The following is an 18,271-nucleotide window of genomic DNA, read 5'->3' on the forward strand; positions in this document are numbered from 1 at the left end:
CAGACAAATAGTTGAAAAGTTGAATTATCTTACAGTAACTCATCTAGATATTGCTTTCTCAGTGAGTGTGGTAAGTCAGTTTATGTCATCTCCTAGGACACCTTATTGGGATGCGATTCTTTATATTTTGAAATAACTCAAGGGGGCTCCTAGACATGGGATCCTTTATAGTAATCATAGCCACAGTAAAGTAGAAGGATTTTCATTTGTAGATTAGGCAAGATCATCTGTAGACAAGGGTTATGTGACTGGATTTTGTGTTTTTGTTGGAGGAAATCTTATTTCTTGGAAAAGTAAGAAACAGCCTGTTGTAGCTAGATCAAGTATAGAATTTGAGTACCGAGCTATGGCATAAGTAACTTGTGAGCTTACATGGACAAGATATCTCCTTATAAAAGTTAAAATTGGTGATAAAGGGATTATGGACTTGTAGTGTGATAACCAAGCAGCCATACATGTAGCCAACAATCTAGTTTTTCATGAGCGAACAAAGCATATAGAAGTTGATTGTCATTTTGTGCGAGAGAAACTTGAACTTAAATTAATTTCCACTAAGCATGTTTGAACAGGGGAACAACTAGCTGATTTCTTTACTAAATCTCTAGTTGGAAAAAGGGTAACTTATATTTGTAACAAGCTAGGCATGATAGATATATATGCTTTAGCTTGAGGGGGAGTGATAGAAGTTATGTGTATAGAGTTAGGGGTGTATGTGTAAATGTAAGGTAGTGAAAATATATATAGGGTGTATATTATTTTATTATGATTATTGAAAAAACTATAGTAGAATATTTTATCACACTCTTAATATAAAATAACAAAGATAAAAATAACTGGAAAGCGCTAGATTACCAAATTTAACACCAACTAGCATGATTTAATTAGACTACCAAACTATACTATTAAATACTAGACTATCTAGTCTAGCATAGTCTAGCATTTTACATTAAGAAAAATTCATTTGTTGTTTCATTAAAAGGGGTATAATTGATAAGTCATTGGATTTTATGGCTACATTTGTCCTTTAAATAAAACCTAGATATCTTAGGAATTGTGATTATTGAGTTGGTTATATGTATCTAAACCTTTACTTTCTACCATGATTTTGCAAACAATATCAAAAGCAACAACTAGATGTTATGCTAAACCAAGGTTAATTTTATCCCTACCCACACCCCACCCTCCATTGAGTAATGCTTAAGTTAAAACATCTCAACATTTATTTAAAACTAATAAAAAAACCCCTAAAATTACTAAAATAAACACTGAACAATATCGTAAAACTCTTTGGTAGCGTTTGGTTCAGGGAATGTTATATTATTGAGAAATGTTGTATTACTAGAAAGATAGATTACTGGGGAATCTTTAGAGAAATGTGTTTGGTCGGTTAAAATAAATTGATGGGTATGTTATAACAATATGTTTGGTTGAGAGGATAAATGAGTGGGTATGTTATGTAGATTACTAAATTGCCCTCATTTTAAAATAATAATATAATATTATTTTTATTATTATTTTATTCTATTATTTTTTAAATTATTTCTTTTAACCCCCCTATATTTGAAATTTTACCAAAACAACCCAACCATATACAACTTTAATTTGTAGCAAAGTCACCCCCACTCACCCCAAACCACCGCCGGCAGCCACCACCACCATCGGAAGCCGCTGTAACGGACCAGTCGGATCTGGCTGATCGTACGTCGATCAGGCCTAATCCGGCCAGATCTGGCCGTGAATGTGGTCGTTTCACGGCTAGATCTGGCCGTTAATATGGCCATTTCATGGCCAAGATGTGGCCGTGAAACGGCCAGATTTGGTCGTTTCCGGCCATAGATCACAAATCCATGGTCGGAAATGTCCTTATCGGCACACGATCAGCAAGATCCTGTCGGTCTTGTGCCGATATGACGACTTTCGCCGGTGGCCAGCGGTGGTGGCTAACGGCCGACGGTGGTCTTGGATGATTGGGGGTATTTTGTTAACTTTTAAACTTTTTTTGTGGCGGGGTGTTTTAGCTAAATTCTCAAATATAGGGGGTCTTGGTAATTGTTATTTGGTAGACATATGAGGGCAAATGTGTCCTCCGGAATGATAAAATATTAAGGGCAAAATAGGGTAAAAATTATGATTACCCCGGTAATCTAACATTAACACCCCCTGGGAAGGTAATCTGATTACCCCCAATATTATCAATAGTAACCACTATTTGTAATAAGATATTACTGTAATATTATATTACTTGATAACCAAATGAGAGAATCTTGAAAATTAAACAAAGATTACAAGATTTATCTTATTTCATCCCGAACCAAATGCACCCTTTATAAAATATCAAAAAAAATCTCGCAAATATATAAAAAAAACTCCTCTAGAGAGGTGTTTGATGGTTTCTAATAATTGTTGGATAATTTGACCTAAGTATTACTAAGGGGGCAAATGAAATAACCCTTGCTATTAACATAAAAAATTTCCATAATTTCATGAAATACGAAAACAAGTTCAAGTTATTTACTTTGAACCGAAGTTGTAGAGAGATACATGAAGAAAGGTAAAAGATTTTTTAAAAGTTTCTAAAAAATTCTATGAAGTTTACACAAACCAAATAAGAAAAAGAAAAAAATATAATTGAAATAAATAAGTTATGATTTCAATATTGCAATATGTTTAAAAGTTGTAAAAACTTGATAAATTAGTGAAAGGTTTTTTGGTATGGATATTCCATTTTTGTAATGTTGTATATAAATTAAACAGAGTTTAGGTGGACTAAAATAACAACATCTGAATCAATATTGTACCAATTTTTTATTGCATAAAAGCATTAAGTTTTTTATTAAATTGCTTTGAATCAATATTATACCAATTATTTCAAACCGTTTTTCATTTCATTGATGGACTTGAATATTTGGGCTCCAAATTATGGAGATTCGGCTCAAAGCGACATGAGATTACACAAACATACTCAGCAAGTTGAGACAAAACGACGTCAAAATAATAAAATATAATTCGGAAGCCACTCTATCAGAGCCAGGTTTCGATCCTGGGACCTGTGGGTTATGGGCCCACCACGCTTCCGCTGCGCCACTCTGATTTGTGGTTTTATTAAACTAATATTAAAATATTGTTTAGTGCTCTTATTAGACTGCCTTCATTATTTCACCAATATTCTATCTTTCCAAATATAAATGCGTCTTTGTTTCCCTATTTTCAAAATCATATCTTAAATTAAAAAAAATTAGATGGTACGTCCACACGTTATGCGGGTTTATTTATTATATTATTTTTATTTTATTATCAAATTTTTATATTTTAAGAAATTGTAAACGATTATTGTTTCACAAAAAAAATGTTAAATATTGATTATAATAGAATATATATATATATATATATTTTTTTTTTTTTTTAATTGAGTTTTTATGTTTAAAGATTGCTCAGAATCGTTATATGATTTTCATTTAGGATGTCGTTAATTGGTCCCCGTATTTGCTGCTTATTAGTGTTGATAAAATAGGGATGATTCACATGTATTCAATTAATGTATACAGTACAGATCTTTTTCATTCCTCTTTTAATTTGATAAAATGCAAGTGATAAAAGATTGAAATGGTCGGTTTGTAATTCAGCAGGAATTGAATTAATTGAATTCAATACATAGAAGTTGAAAGTCTTACAACTTATGAAAGTGGTTTTGACACAAATAAATTAATTAATTGAAGAATGAAATAATATTGAAACATTTTAGTGATAGAAATATATTCCCTTTTCAAAGCAAAAGAAGAGTTGCAACACTTTTCTTACAACAATTTGGTACATAATAATATAATTGAAATGACAATTTTGCCCTTCTTAAAATTAGTAGTTCCTGCATGGAATATAACCATTGCTTTGAGGTCCCATAGTTAATCTTTCACCATTTTAAAAGGCTGCCCAGCACCATGAAATGAGCAAAAATAAAATAAAATAAAACTTGTCATCCTTCATCATCCAACACAAACTCTATTCGCCCCAAAACACAAACTATTACTGCCTACAGAGTCCACAACAAAAACATGTATAACCTATCTAAGAATGTAAGTTTGCAACTTTTTGATAATAAAATATACTTAATTGATAAACATTTTGCAATATAACATTGTTTATAAGACACGAAAAAACAAAATAAATAGACAATATATATTTATTTTTTTAAATGGTTTATACTTTGTCTACGCCAAAAAAGAAGTATTCATTAAATTATTTCGAATCTCACCCCCATCAATGCTCACTGTGACCATCACTGCCAAAGGTTGGTTGCATAATAAAGGAATCAAAACTGAATCAATTTACGTTCAGAAATAAATCAGTAATAATATGAAATTTCATAAACAAACAATGGTTTAAAGTAAGCACCTGTGAGTGGGGCAATTGCTGGCTACACTTGGAATGACCACTTCTGGTTGCTCAACAGGTGGCGTATAGGTTGTTGTTGTAGGTGGAACAACTCTTAATCAAGCACAGAGAGAAAGATGGGAACTGTAGTTCCAAGCTCCATGAATATATCAAAAACTGATAATGAAACAGGCATCATTGATTCTCCAAAGAGCTTGATGTTGGAGCTTAGTTCGTCCTCAAGTCAAAAGGATAGTCAAATTAGCCAAATATGAATATGAATATCCAAGAATTTGTCAAACATCCACATATGTTTTAATCCAAACTTAAGTTCTACGCAAAAGTTCACTAAAAACTTAAAAATTTCTATTTGAAAAACTCTTTCTGCAAGAAGTTTGAGTTTATACTCAAAGAAAATAATTGGTTACTAAATTTAGTCTGGTAGTATAAAAGCACCAAGAAAAAAAAAATTTCAACTGCATTTAGACATTAAGAAAACTTAAAGAGTAAGTGCTTTTAAGATTACACTAAGTTGACACATAAATCATCAAATTTTTACTCTATAAAATAAAATATTACCTTTCGAATATGGTTTCTGCTTTCCATCATGTTAGCTGCTGGGTTTGAGAACTAATCAAGTTCATTTATGATTAAAAAAAAAAAAAAAAATTAAAAGGATGTTACTCATTTATCCCATCACACACACATGCACATGCACACACATAAACACATACTGTATATGCATTAAATGTGACAAAGTAAGAGAAAGTTGTGCAATTCTTGGAAGCTAATACATTATGCAAGAGCTAAAACATATCATATCCAATTTGATGGAGATCTATGGACAAAACCATACCATTATGATGTGTACCATAATCAATCTATAACTTCACATGGAAAATATATGTAATGTATGAAAGAAATAATACCAGACATTGAAGGAGTTAGAATGCCATCACCAATAACCATGCTGGTTCTCAAAAGCACTACCAGTAGCAATAGAAGTTACTCATTCCTCAATTGATCTTACGTTTCATCTAGTTTTCTAGCACAACTCTTGTGTTATACAAATGGCTGTAATCTCACAATACAAACATCATAAGTTCATGCCTTAGTCTAACATATCATAAGAAAATAATGAGAAGGAAACAAAAAGAAATGAAACCTATTAGAATCATTCACAATGGCTTCAAAAACAACCTCATCAACCTACAGGAAATCCCAATTCAATTAAATCACTAAAACAATCAAACACCGCCATCAAATTTCCAATAAACATTTGAATTCTTCACACAAACGTACCCGCCTAGCAAAGCCAAGGCTAACACAATCAAGAATCTTGAAATCAGACATCTTGAACCTCATAACATGCCCTGACTCTTCTTCCTCCATAGAAACAACCTCAGATTCAACTCGAGAAACAACCTTCCTCGAAGATGAACATTGAACTCCAAAACTTCTCCTCTGAAACATCACACATGAATTTGACTTCCCACAAACTGCTTACTAATCAGCCTTGTTGACAAATTCCCACTTAAACTCCATCTCTCAACACCCTCCAAACCCGGACTGGAACCAATCTCACATATTGCCATGTAGCCAATCTGCAAAAAGACAATTTTGGATCATTCTGAGAACAAAAACAACTATAGACGTTTAGTTCTCATATCATTTTAAGGAACATAAAAAAAAAATCAATATTTAAATCTAAGTCATTGAATTATACAAAGAAATGAGTCATTCAACACATATAGAATAAGTTTAAGTTCAATTGTTGAGAAACTTATTCACTACTTAATTAAAAAACTTTTAAAATTTAAATCCAATCCATTAAGTTATACAATGAAATGGAATCTTTAAGAAATTGATTAAAAGGTGTAAAATAGTAATGTAGAATTATGCGTTAACTGTAGAATAAACAATATTTATATTAGCTTCTGGTATCATCATTCAATAGGAAAAATAAACTGTGAATCTTTTATTGATTTTATTGATAATAGAACTATTTATATATATAATTATATTTTTCTCCTTGAGGAATACCAAGTTCCTTTTCTTTGGCAATAATCAGGGATACACGTTTCTGTAAATCGAATATTACATGTATGGTTGAGCCTGTTATTTCTAACAAAACACTCATTATATCTCTGTTCATCACTCTGGCAGTGTTGAGTTTGTCCTGCGTGACTTTAAGGTTTTGTAAAATACCTTCAAGTTCAGGCGAACCATCTGACGTTACTGCTTGACCTGTTAAAAATCAAAAAATGGACATGTAAAAGTAAATATGTAGAAGGAAAATAAGATTTAAGAAAATTGTAAACGATATTGTTTCACAAAAAAAATGTTAAATATTGATTATAATAGAATATAATAATTAATAATTTTTTTTTTTTTTAATTGAGTTTTTATGTTTAAAGATTGCTAGAATCGTTATATGATTTTCATTTAGGATGTCGTTAATTGGTCCCCGTATTTGCTGCTTATTAGTGTTGATAAAATAGGGATGATTACATGTATTCAATTAATGTTACAGTACGATCTTTTTCATTCCTCTTTAATTTGATAAAATGCAAGTGATAAAAGATTGAAATGTCGTTTGTAATTCAGCAGGAATTGATTAATTGAATAATACAATGGTTGAAGTCTTACAACTTATGAAAGTGGTTTTGACACAAATAAATATTAATTGAAGATGAAATAATATTGAACATTTTTGTGATAGGAATATATTCCTTTTCACAAAAAGAAGAGTGCAACACTTTTCTACAACAATTTGGTACATAATATACTTGAAATGCAATTTGCCCTTCTTAAAATATTAGTTTCTGCAGGAGAAATAACCATTGCTTTGAGGTCCCATAGTTAATTTTCACATTTTAAAAGGCTGCCCAGCAATGAAATGAGCAAAATAAAATTAAATAAAACTTGTCATCCTTCATCATCAACACAAACTCTATTCGCCCAAAACACAAACTATTACGTGCTACAGAGTCCACAACAAAAACATGTATAACCTATCTAAGAATGTAAGTTTGCAACTTTTTGTATAATATATACTTAATTGATAAACATTTTGCAATATAACATTGTTTATAAGACACGAAAAAAACAAAAAAAATAGACAATATATATTATTTAAATGGTTTATACTTTGTCTACGCCAAAAAAGAAGTAATTCATTAAATATTTCGCGAATCTCACCCCCATCAATGCTCACTGTAATAACAACATCTGAATCAATATTGTACCAATTTTTTATTGCATAAAAGCATTAAGTTTTTTATTAAATTGCTTTGAATCAATATTATACCAATTATTTCAAACCGTTTTTCATTTCATTGATGGACTTGAATATTTGGGCTCCAAATTACGGAGATTCGGCTCAAAACGACATGAGATTACACAAACATACTCAGCAAGTTGAGACAAAACGACGTCAAAATAATAAAATATAATTCGGAAGCCACTCTATCAGAGCCAGGTTTCGATCCTGGGACCTGTGGGTTATGGGCCCACCACGCTTCCGCTGCGCCACTCTGATTTCTGGTTTTATTTAACTAATATTAAAATATTGTTTCAGTGCTCTTATTAGACTGCCTTCATTATTTCACTAATATCCTATCTTCTTTGTTTTCGTATTTTCAAAATCATATCTTAAATTAAATTTTTTAAACCCTTTAAGTTTATTAATTAACAAAAATATCCCTAACAAAAAATTTTATAAATTAACAAAAACACTCCCACCTACTCATAGTTGCTAGATTCCAACAATCACACTCGGTGGTGGCCAGAATATGTCACAACGGTGTACTACCAACCGAAACTGGTCAGTAATATGCCGATCTGACCTTTTCCGACCAAATCCATCATGGATCTGGCTGAAAAAGACCAAATCGATGCACGACCGGCCAAATCCAGCCGGTTGTGCGTCGTAACGCCAGATTCCGACCGTGGTGGCCAGAATCTGGCAATTGTGAGTGGGTGGGGGTGTTTTTGTTATTTTACAAAAAAAATTATATATTGAAGTGTTTAGTTAAATTAGCAAACCCAAGAGATTTTTTTTAATTTTTAAATTTTACCTCATAATAATTTTCCAATTCTACCTACCAATAATATTTTAAAAATACTATTCAAAATAATAAAACAAACACACCAATATCCCATCTCAATTATTATCAAATCAAAATTCCAAATATACTTATTTGTTTATGTTTAGGAGATTTATAATTTATTATTTGGATTCTAAATAAATCATTATACTCTTTTATTTTGTGGTGAAGAAAAAATAGAAAAGAGGTAAACCTGATACAATCTCTTTTAAATAAAAGTTGGAAATTTTGTAATAATCTATTACATAATATTGAAATAAATTATTAATAAACTTTAAATATAGAATTGTAAAATAAAGGTATTACCCAAATAGTTATTTATTTAGAGTTTGATAGACATCATGCAAATACCTTTTTTTTTTTTTTTAATCCAATTTAACTTCATTTATTTTTGTATCTTACCAATTGAAATGTATTTAACAAGAAGAAGTCCTATTTGCTCATAAATTTTCATTTTTTTTCACATTATTTAATTATACAAAAAGTGGCAAAATATTTAAAAAAAAAATCTAAATTAAAATTAAAAATCCGGAAGAAATAGAATAAAAAGCAATTATCCCACAAGAAAAGGACGTATCAAAACCAATTATTTCACATAATATATAAGGGTTAATATTAGTTGACTACTATCAAATACTTCTTTACCAACATATATAACACCTAAAATAAGAAAAAAAAAATGTCACTTTGTTTTAAGTTTTGGTTTTATGTTTCGTTTTTCGCCATTGATATGGTTTACAATTTCTAATATTTGGGTACCAAAGATGTTGAAGCGAGTCACAATTTTCCTAAGAAAATTTGGGAGAGAAACGGAAAGAAAAAAATTATTTTTGAAGTTTGTCAGTAATAAGAGTGAAATATACTTTTAACTTTTTAATAAAATGAAACCGTCTTAACATTGACCTCTCGGTTCGGTTTTTTCCAAACTCAAACCAAATCAAATAAATTCTGTACCCAGACCAACTCTTAAATCAAATAAACTTTTGATAAATTTAAGAGAAATAACTAGTTTAATTAAATGAAACATAGAGGTCAATGAATTTTCCTCATTCGAAAACAATTATACAGCAACACCACTTTCGCTCAATCAATTTTCTCGGCAACCAAACACCAAAACAAACCATTCACCTCCACTCTGCCACTTCTTCTTCTTCTACTCATGCAATCTAAATCTCATCCAAATCCCTAGCCCACGAAACCCCACAATGGCCTCACTCTTCTTCTTCTTCTTCTTCTTCTTCTTCTTCTTCACAATTCTGCCATGAAACTCCCTTCTCTTCTGCTCCGCCCAGTCTCCTCTCATCTCATCTCTCCCAAACTATCTTCATCGTTCTCTTCTTTAACTCTACAATCTTCTGTTGTCAAAGAAGTCCTGACCATCCTTGACACTATCAACCCCATTGAACCTGCCTTGGACCCTCTAGTACCCTTTCTTTCTTCCCAAAATATCAACTCTATACTCAAGAAAACACCAAACCCTCAATTAGGTTTTCGTTTCTTTATCTGGGCATCTAAATGGAAGCGTTTCCGCAATGAGAGATCTCAAAATTTGATCATTGACATGCTCTTAAAGGCGAATGGGTTTGATTTGTATTGGCAAATCCTTGAGGAGTTAAAGGCTAGCGATGTTTCTATTGTGTCCTATGCGTTTTCTGTTCTTATTTCAGGCTATGCTGAAGTGGGTAACTGCGAAAAAGCGTTGGAGATTTTTGGTAAGATCAAGGAATTTGATTGTGAGCCTGATGTTTACACTTATAATAAGATTTTACACATTGTGTCGCGTCAACAAGTGGTTTTGTTAACTTTGGCTGTTTATAATCAGATGTTGAAATTGAATTGTACGCCCACTAAAGCAACGTTTAGTATTTTGATTGATGGGTTGTGTAAGAGTGGCAAAACTCAGGATGCACTTAAACTGTTTGATGAAATGATGCAGAGAGGCATGTCGCCGAATAGGATTACCTATACTATTGTTATTTCGGGTTTGTGTGGAGCCAACAGGGCGGATGATGCATATAGATTGTTCAGGAAGATGAAAGAGAGTGGTTGTAGTCCGGATTTTGTTGCTTATAATGCTTTGCTTAATGGGTTTTGTAAGTTGGGTAGAGTTGATGAGGCTTTTGCGCTTTTGAAGTCATTTGAGAAGGATGGTTATGTTCTCGGATTACGTGGATACACTAGTTTGATTGATGGGTTGTTTAGAGCTAAGAGATATCATGAAGCCTATGAATGGTATAGGAAGATGTTGGAAGATAATGTTGAGCCTGACGTTGTTTTATATGCTGTGATGATACGAGGGTTATCGGAGGCTGGTAAGGTTAAGCATGCTATGAAGTTGATGAGTGAGATGAGTTTAAGAGGCGTGGTTCCTGATACTTATTGTTACAATGCCTTGATCAAAGGGTTTTGTGATATGGGTCTGTTGGATCAGGCTCGGTGCCTTCAACTAGAGATTTTGAAGCGTGATACCTCTCCTACTACTTGCACCTACACCATTCTTATTTGTGGCATGTGCAGGAATGGACTTGTTGATGATGCACAGAAAATATTCAATGAGATGGAAAGGGCTGGGTGTTTGCCTTCTGTTGTTACATTCAATGCACTTATTGATGGACTTTGTAAGGCTGGTGAGCTTGACAAAGCTAACCTTCTGTTCTATAAGATGGAGATAGGAAGAAACCCTTCGTTATTTCTTCGGCTCTCTCAGGGTGGCAATCGGGTTCTTGACAGTGCTAGCTTGAAAACTATGGTAGAGCAATACTGTGAGTCTGGATTGATTCTTAAGGCCTACAAGATTCTTACGAAACTTGCTGACAGTGGCAATGTGCCAGATATCAGGACTTATAACATTTTGATTAATGGTTTCTGTAAGGCCAATAACATTAATGGTGCTTTTAAGCTCTTCAAGGAGCTGCAACTCAAGGGGCTCTCTCCTGACAGTGTAACATATGGAACTCTTATAACTGGTCTTCAAAGAGTTGGCAGGGAAGATGATGCCCTTAAAATATTTGATGGCATGATAAAGAAGGGTTGTACCCCTAGCTTGGCAGTTTATAGGTCACTTATGAGTTGGTCTAGTCAGAGGAGTAAGGTTTCATTAGCTTTTAGTCTTTGGTTGAAGTATATGAGGGAAATTTCTGGTCGGGAACATGAACCACTTGGGGAAATAGAGGAACATTTCCAGAAGGGAGAAGTGGAAAAGGCAGTCCGAGGCTTACTGGAAATGGACTTTAAGCTTAATGATTTTAGTTTAGCACCTTATACCATTTTTCTTAATGGAATGTGTCAGGCTGGACAAGTAGAAGAAGCTTTAAAAATTTTTGTAATTCTAGAGGAGTGCAAGGTCATCATCACTCCTCCAAGCTGTGTGAAATTGATACATGGTCTCTGCAAAAAAGGAAACCTTGACCAAGCAATAGACATTTTCCTTTACACAGTGACGAATGGTTTCATTTTGATGCCCCGAATTTGCAATTATCTACTTAAGTCTCTTCTTCGTTCTAGAGAGAAAAAATATCAAGCCTATGAAATTCTTAGCAGAATGAAGTCTCTTGGATATGATTTGGATGCCTGCCTTTACCGATCTACAAAATCCCTTTTACCTAGTCATTGGAGTTCATGGGAAATGGAAAAGTCATCTCCTGGATGAATTTTGAATGCATAGAAAACGGAAACATGTACAATATTTTGGGCGCTGCAGAGGAAATAAGTGGAGTGATTGGGGCCTGTTAAACTTTTTTGGTTCCCCATTTCAACGTTGTACTCTTCACTGATTTAATCACCCAAGAGTTATTAGGACCTGATTACTGGGAGAAATAACAGAAATGAGTCATTAGGAAAGTGGATGGCATAGACTACTTTCTATGCATCCAAAATTTTTGTAATTTATACACTGAATTATTTTTGTAACTTTATTGATTGTTACGAAGGGGAAAAATTCATTTTCTCTGAAATAAGAAGTTACTTCTTTGAAGTTTGAGTGACTGATTATTTTGTTATTGCTTTCTTCCTTGGATATTCCCTTCAATATTTAGCCAACTACATCAATCAACAGCCTCTTCAGTGAAAGACGTGGGCCTGAAGAGGTATATTACATAACAGGCAGAGAAGTTTTAGGTTTGTAATCTTAGCATGCGATGTGTATTCCTAAATTATCCCATTTTTCAATTATTAAACCATTTCGTATTATTAAGTTCAAAGTTAGTTAGATTAGTCAATATTTATATGTTTGGATGCAAGTTGCAATGACAAGATCCTATTTGTAACAAGTAGCCTTTTTAGTTGTCCCATTTTTTTCATGAAATGGGTTGGGCCGGATTGGAATTAGTTTGATTAACCACAGTTGATGCCTTTCTGAAAAAAAAAAAAAAAAAAAAATACAGATGAGGCTTCTTGATGCAGCAATGAGATATTGAATATGGAATTCAATTGAGGGATGGAACATTGCCTTGCCAATGGTTGTACTCATAGAGTTGATACTTCTGTAAGTGTTTATAAAACCTGTATTTTTCTTTAAAATTAGTACCTAGTTGCATTTGTTTGTGGTGATTTCTGAATTTGTTTGGTCTTCTAAGTTTCTAGTTTAGATTTCTACTTTGGGAGCTGGTAATTTGGTTAATTGAATGGCAAATAGTTTTTTTGTCTTTCAATGGAAGTTGGCTATCCACCCTTTTACATTAAAATTTTTAAATCTTTGCATTTCTTGTAGAAACTCTTCTGAAGAAGTGTAACCCAATTACCTAATGAGGAAGATCAGGTTGATTCAGTCCATGAAACTTATTAAGATGTGAATGAGTTGACTATGAAAAAGAACCTCCTTTGCAAACAAAACCAGTGCACAATTATAGCAAAAAAAATGCAATAAGAATAAAAACTGATTCTTTTCAACTCTTCTTCGTTTGAATTGTCCAAAGGCAAAAAACTAAGGTAATATATTGACATGAAGTTAGGACATTAACATTTACGCAAACTACATAGTGTTACAGAGTTTATCCCTTTCTTTTCTGTACAGTGCAGGATATATTTGAAAAAAAGTTTCACTTTGCACTGCTCAAAAACTTTCCACTCTCCGACTCTTTGATACAGTGCCAAAGATCATACTCTGGGTTATCAACAAATACATCTAGACATCTTAAACTTCAACACTAAGTTATCCCTATGCAAATACATTAGCCATTTGCGCTCTATATTCTCTGAAACCCTAGATAGACAAGCCACAGAAATTAAATTTCATTTGGAATACATGTGGCTGTTGACATGCTTTTTGCTTGCTGTTGCTACAAAGGGATGCATTGCTAAAGCTTCCAGATATTAGTCATTACCTGCCTTTCCATCACTCCTCTGGCCGAAAGAAGGTATACGTTGAACTACTCTCAGTCTTTGTAACCTGCATTTCAATGTTTAAAGTTTAAATAAGGTCAAATGGAGAAAAATCAATCAGGGAATTAATTCCCTAGTTTCTTACTAGTGCCAAATATCCAGGCTCAAGAGAAAAATACTAGAGTTTTTTTCCAAACTACTAAGGAATATTTTGAGTTTATTGTCTCTACCCCTATCATTGTTGTCATTGAATGTTTTAGAGGTTCTGAGATTTCTCGTTTTCTATTGTTTTTAGCCTTTTTAGCTTCAGTATGACAATAAAATTTTTACAGCACTACAAAGGTCATTAAAGTATAATGCAAATTTATCTGAAGTGAAAAAAGGGCCCCTGTATGCAGGCTTAGGACTTCAAAAGAAATTCATTCACCTTTTCTACAAACATGTAAAACTAGAGCTCCATTCAAATCCAAAATTTAAAGACGTTACATATAAAAAAAATATATTAGACAGATTAGAATAATCTACTTCAGTCCAAAATTTTCATTAAATGATGATTTTTTAACATGTGCTTGTGGAACAAAATGTGGTTTTATTCAAAATTTTAATCTCAACAATGCCCTTCTTCACTTAAAAATCTCCATTCTGATTCTAGAATATTTGAAACTATTTCAGCTTTTAAAATCTAAACAATAAATGCATAAGAAGATATCTCAATATGTCTTTAGTAAACAACCTATATATTTCAGTAGTTTTGTATAAACTCAATCCTCTCAAAGAAAGTAGGGCTTTAATAAAAGTTATACCAACCTCAGGATTACGAGAAAGTCCTGTAGGAAGAGGAGGAACAAGAGATGTCCACAGGATGGGATCTACTAAGGGATCAATGGTGTTATAGGCAGTCAGAAGTGGGGCAGACAAGAAAGGAGCTAATGGGAACACATTCTTCTGAAGAGATAATCCCCCAGTCATCCCTATTGCAGGTACTAGTCTCTCGCTCCCACCATCATGACTAGTTGATTTTTCAATTGCCTTGCCATAGTCCATCTTGTTAATTATATTTTTGTTTTCATTCTCATCATTCTCATTGTTGTTTTCATGTTTTTTTAGTGCTTTCTCTTGAAAACTCTTGTAGGCAGCCGATTGTGACAGGATGCTCATAGCAGATTGAGTGGACCCCTTATGATTCTTTCCTTTAAGAGAGGTGCCCAAACGAGGCATCTGGTATGGTTCAGAGCACTGGATAGCCATTTCTGATTTCTTAAGTTCACCGCTGATGTCTTCAGCACAACCATGTTTTGCCTCTTCTGATGATTTTGCAACAGCTTCTGCTTGACGAGCTTTATTCGGCCCCCACCACTTGATGTAGCTTGTTAGATCAATTTTTCTATCGAGACAAAAACCACCCACATATTCACTTTCAGTTGATGGATCATCACCTGTACCTTCAAATGATGCAGAACCATTAAATAGTTGACACTAATTAAAAAAAAGAAGCATCAAATCATTCAAAAGTCTAATTGTTAATGTGTCAGAATCATTCCAACTCAGCAAAATTTCTTTCTTGTAACTTAGTGATAATGATTACTATAAAGTTCTTTTCAATTTGAAAGAAGAATAGAGCTTACCATAATGTACGTTACTGAAGTATTCAGAACCAGCCATTCGAGCAAGTGATGAGTCCCATCGACTACTTTGTAATCGTTAAAAACAACACACAAGCGCAATAACAAACATCAGTACAGAGAAATATAGTATTTTAAGCTGCTATGTGTTTCTTACAAGCATAAAAGTCTTCTTTTTCTGCTAACAACATACCTAGAGAGTCCACGATATTTAGAGATTCCTCTTGAGAAACCACTACTTTTTCTGCAAGGAATATGAAGTGTAAGCAATGCATAATTTCAATTCACGGCAAGCATTCCATACCATGTACACACATTTCAAAAGACATACTCACCTTCGAAGAGATGCAAGGTATTCTTCTCTTGAGACATTCTGCATCTCATCAAGATCTCTTGTATAATCAGTAACCTGTATCACACACTTAAGCATGAAAACTGACCCACATGGGATAGTAGTATGCAACAAAAGTTAATAACTTGCTTGCCCAGGAAGCTAAATTTAGAAAGAACAATCATTTCAATAATAACAGTTAAAAGAAGCATATGCTTTCCTTGGCAAGGCAAGAACTATGAATACCAAGTTTTCAGAAATCCATATGCCAATCATTGTTGATCTAAAACAGACCAAGAAGTGCAATTGGTTTTTCCACAGGCTAGCATTCTCATAACTACAAAGAAATAGTTCCTCAATATTATCTTTTCTGTAGTAAACTCTCAATTAGTTATACTTTGAGAACAAAAAAGGCATAAACATAAAGTGAGCATGAGCCTATTTGTCGTACAAAATGAAGTAGTTCAAAGAAATGATTATCTCACAGGAAAATTAATGAGAGTCCCAGGGCCCCAGTACTTTAAGGCAGCAAGATCGTAAGCCCTAGCCGCCGCCTCCTCGTCATCATATGCCCCTATAAACAGCAATAGTTAATATTTACCACTAAAGCATATGGCCTTGGCAAGTTCAAAATAAGATATATCTTTCTACAACGTACCCAAGTAGACTGCCATAGCGATGCACCGAGAATTTCATGCACAGTAAGAGTAAAGAGTGTTAGTTAATTTTGTGAGTTTTGAAGCATATAGAGTCATTAGTGTCTAAGTAGTTAAAGAGAGACCTTGCTTTCCCTTCTTATTCTGATTCTGGTTCCAGGTACTTTTATCCCAAAGATGAGCTTCATAACGACCAGTCCATCTATGCCTAATGTTCATGAATATCGAAACCATAAGCATTAGTCCAAAATATAAAGGAATCACAAGATATAAAATCAACAGCATAGGCAGAAATATACGCAATCGCAAAAATATGTACTGAAACTAAAGAAATGAAACTCACTCAGTCTCTGAGCCAAAATAGAATTACCATGACATGGCTCAGCGATTTCTAACCACGCCAAACAAACAACTAAAACCTAACAAAAACAACCAGGCATTCAAAATAAGCAAGCAAGACATACTTTAATATCAGCTATGGACTTTGGCTCACAAACATAGATGACTTGTTAAAGGCAGGCATTAACATTTACTACACGATTAGATCTCATACGGCCATGTTACACATCATTTACTTTAACAATTTCTTTTCTAAATTATACTTTTTTTTCTTCTTCTTATTTTAAACAGACTTCTATAATTTTTTACTTTTAATTACTTCAATAAATTCCCTCAAAAAAAAAATAGAGGAAATAATCTTAGCATGTGATAGGCTTCCAAAATGATCAATTTTTCTATCTTTTGAAGCTCGAAAACTTGGTAGACATATTAACCCCCATGCCTTTGAATCAAATTAAGCAACTTTACAACAACCCACTTTAAATAATCACATATTAACAAAACCTATCTCAAAATACCCCAAACCCTTTAACAATTTCACTCACATCCAAAACACAAAAAAAGAAAAATCACTGCAATCATAAATATATATATAAAAAAATTCACCTTGTAACTCCACGATAAATGGAACTCCGTTTACCCGCAGTACAAGGAGGCATTTTACTGATACGTTCTTTCGCAGTACACCCTCTCTCTTTCTTCGCTTTCTTCAATCCTCTATATAGCAACAACTGATCATTAGCAATCACCGCCTCCGAAGTCTCACCGCCACCACCGCCGCCGCCACTACCACCGCCCAGTTCGTGTTTCAAGGCGTGATCTGATGAAGAGGACGCCATAACTAACCCTAATCCTAGGAGAGAGAAAATCAAAGAGACAAAACACACGAAAACACTGTAGCGAGAGAGTGGGACTGAACATAAGCGAAGTGAGGTCCTTTGCGTTTGGTTTCGAACAAGTGTGGAAAACTACAGTTATGAGTGTAAGAGAAGTGACTGAAATGACGAGTATGTCCTCAGCTAGTTTCTTTGAATGACCGTGATGAGTGGGAATTGTAAAAAGGTAAACGGTTATAACGGCTAGGACGGGTTTGAGGATAATTTTGTAACTTAACAGGGTTTGAAAGTTTTGGCAGGACAGGTTCAGAACATGTACCATTGCCACCTGTCCGCTGTTGGGAATAATTTCGTTATATTTATGCTACGTGTCTCTGAACTTGTATTTAAGTAAAAAAAAATATATATATATTATATATTTAATGGGATAAATAATTTTTGCACCAAGCTTTAGAAAAGGGTGAAAAATATAACCCATTAAGTATAATTAAATACTAAAAATTACTTCGAAATTACGGTAATAATACATTTCTCACACTATTAAGTTTTTAGTATTAAAATAAACATGTAAGGTACAAATTAGGGAAGTGTTCATTAATCCCATCATATTATAAATTTTATTAGCACACGAAAAACAGAAAAATTTATATTGATTTTGAAAGCTCAGATAATTTTATTATTTAATTAAACC

At 33.2% G+C, this 18,271-nt stretch overlaps 2 protein-coding genes and 2 non-coding genes across 7 annotated transcripts; 1 reads left to right on the forward strand and 3 right to left on the reverse strand.

Annotated features, from left to right (window-relative positions):
* Positions 1–3,019: 3,019 nt before the first annotated feature.
* On the reverse strand, positions 3,020–3,091 carry TRNAM-CAU. Its single transcript has one exon. It is a non-coding gene; the product is annotated as a tRNA-Met (tRNA).
* A 4,746-nt stretch (positions 3,092–7,837) lies between these two features.
* Positions 7,838–7,909, reverse strand: TRNAM-CAU. The gene has a single exon. It is a non-coding gene; the product is annotated as a tRNA-Met (tRNA).
* Positions 7,910–9,467: 1,558 nt separating this feature from the next.
* On the forward strand, positions 9,468–12,403 carry LOC116111454 (pentatricopeptide repeat-containing protein At1g79540). Its single transcript, XM_031397624.1, has one exon. It carries the CDS (start codon positions 9,739–9,741, stop codon positions 12,124–12,126), a length of 2,388 nt encoding a protein of 795 aa, XP_031253484.1. The 5' UTR covers positions 9,468–9,738; the 3' UTR covers positions 12,127–12,403.
* Positions 12,404–13,359: 956 nt separating this feature from the next.
* LOC116111480 (AP2-like ethylene-responsive transcription factor At2g41710) lies at positions 13,360–17,679 on the reverse strand. Of its 4 annotated transcripts, none has more exons than XM_031397657.1 (9): positions 17,351–17,679; positions 16,531–16,613; positions 16,408–16,416; positions 16,235–16,323; positions 15,754–15,827; positions 15,612–15,662; positions 15,422–15,483; positions 14,604–15,232; positions 13,360–13,863 (listed from the first exon to the last, which is right to left on the reverse strand). In XM_031397657.1, exons 1-9 carry the CDS (start codon positions 17,581–17,583, stop codon positions 13,810–13,812), a joined length of 1,284 nt encoding a protein of 427 aa, XP_031253517.1. In that variant the 5' UTR covers positions 17,584–17,679; the 3' UTR covers positions 13,360–13,809. The 4 variants fall into 4 exon arrangements, with proteins under 4 accessions (XP_031253517.1, XP_031253514.1, XP_031253515.1 ...); XM_031397654.1 differs by having other exon boundaries at positions 14,604–15,238; XM_031397655.1 differs by having other exon boundaries at positions 15,422–15,486.
* Positions 17,680–18,271: the final 592 nt, after the last annotated feature.

Source organism: Pistacia vera, unplaced genomic scaffold (assembly GCF_008641045.1).
Source record: "Pistacia vera cultivar Batoury unplaced genomic scaffold, PisVer_v2 Contig639, whole genome shotgun sequence".
Lineage (NCBI taxonomy): Eukaryota > Viridiplantae > Streptophyta > Magnoliopsida > Sapindales > Anacardiaceae > Pistacia > Pistacia vera.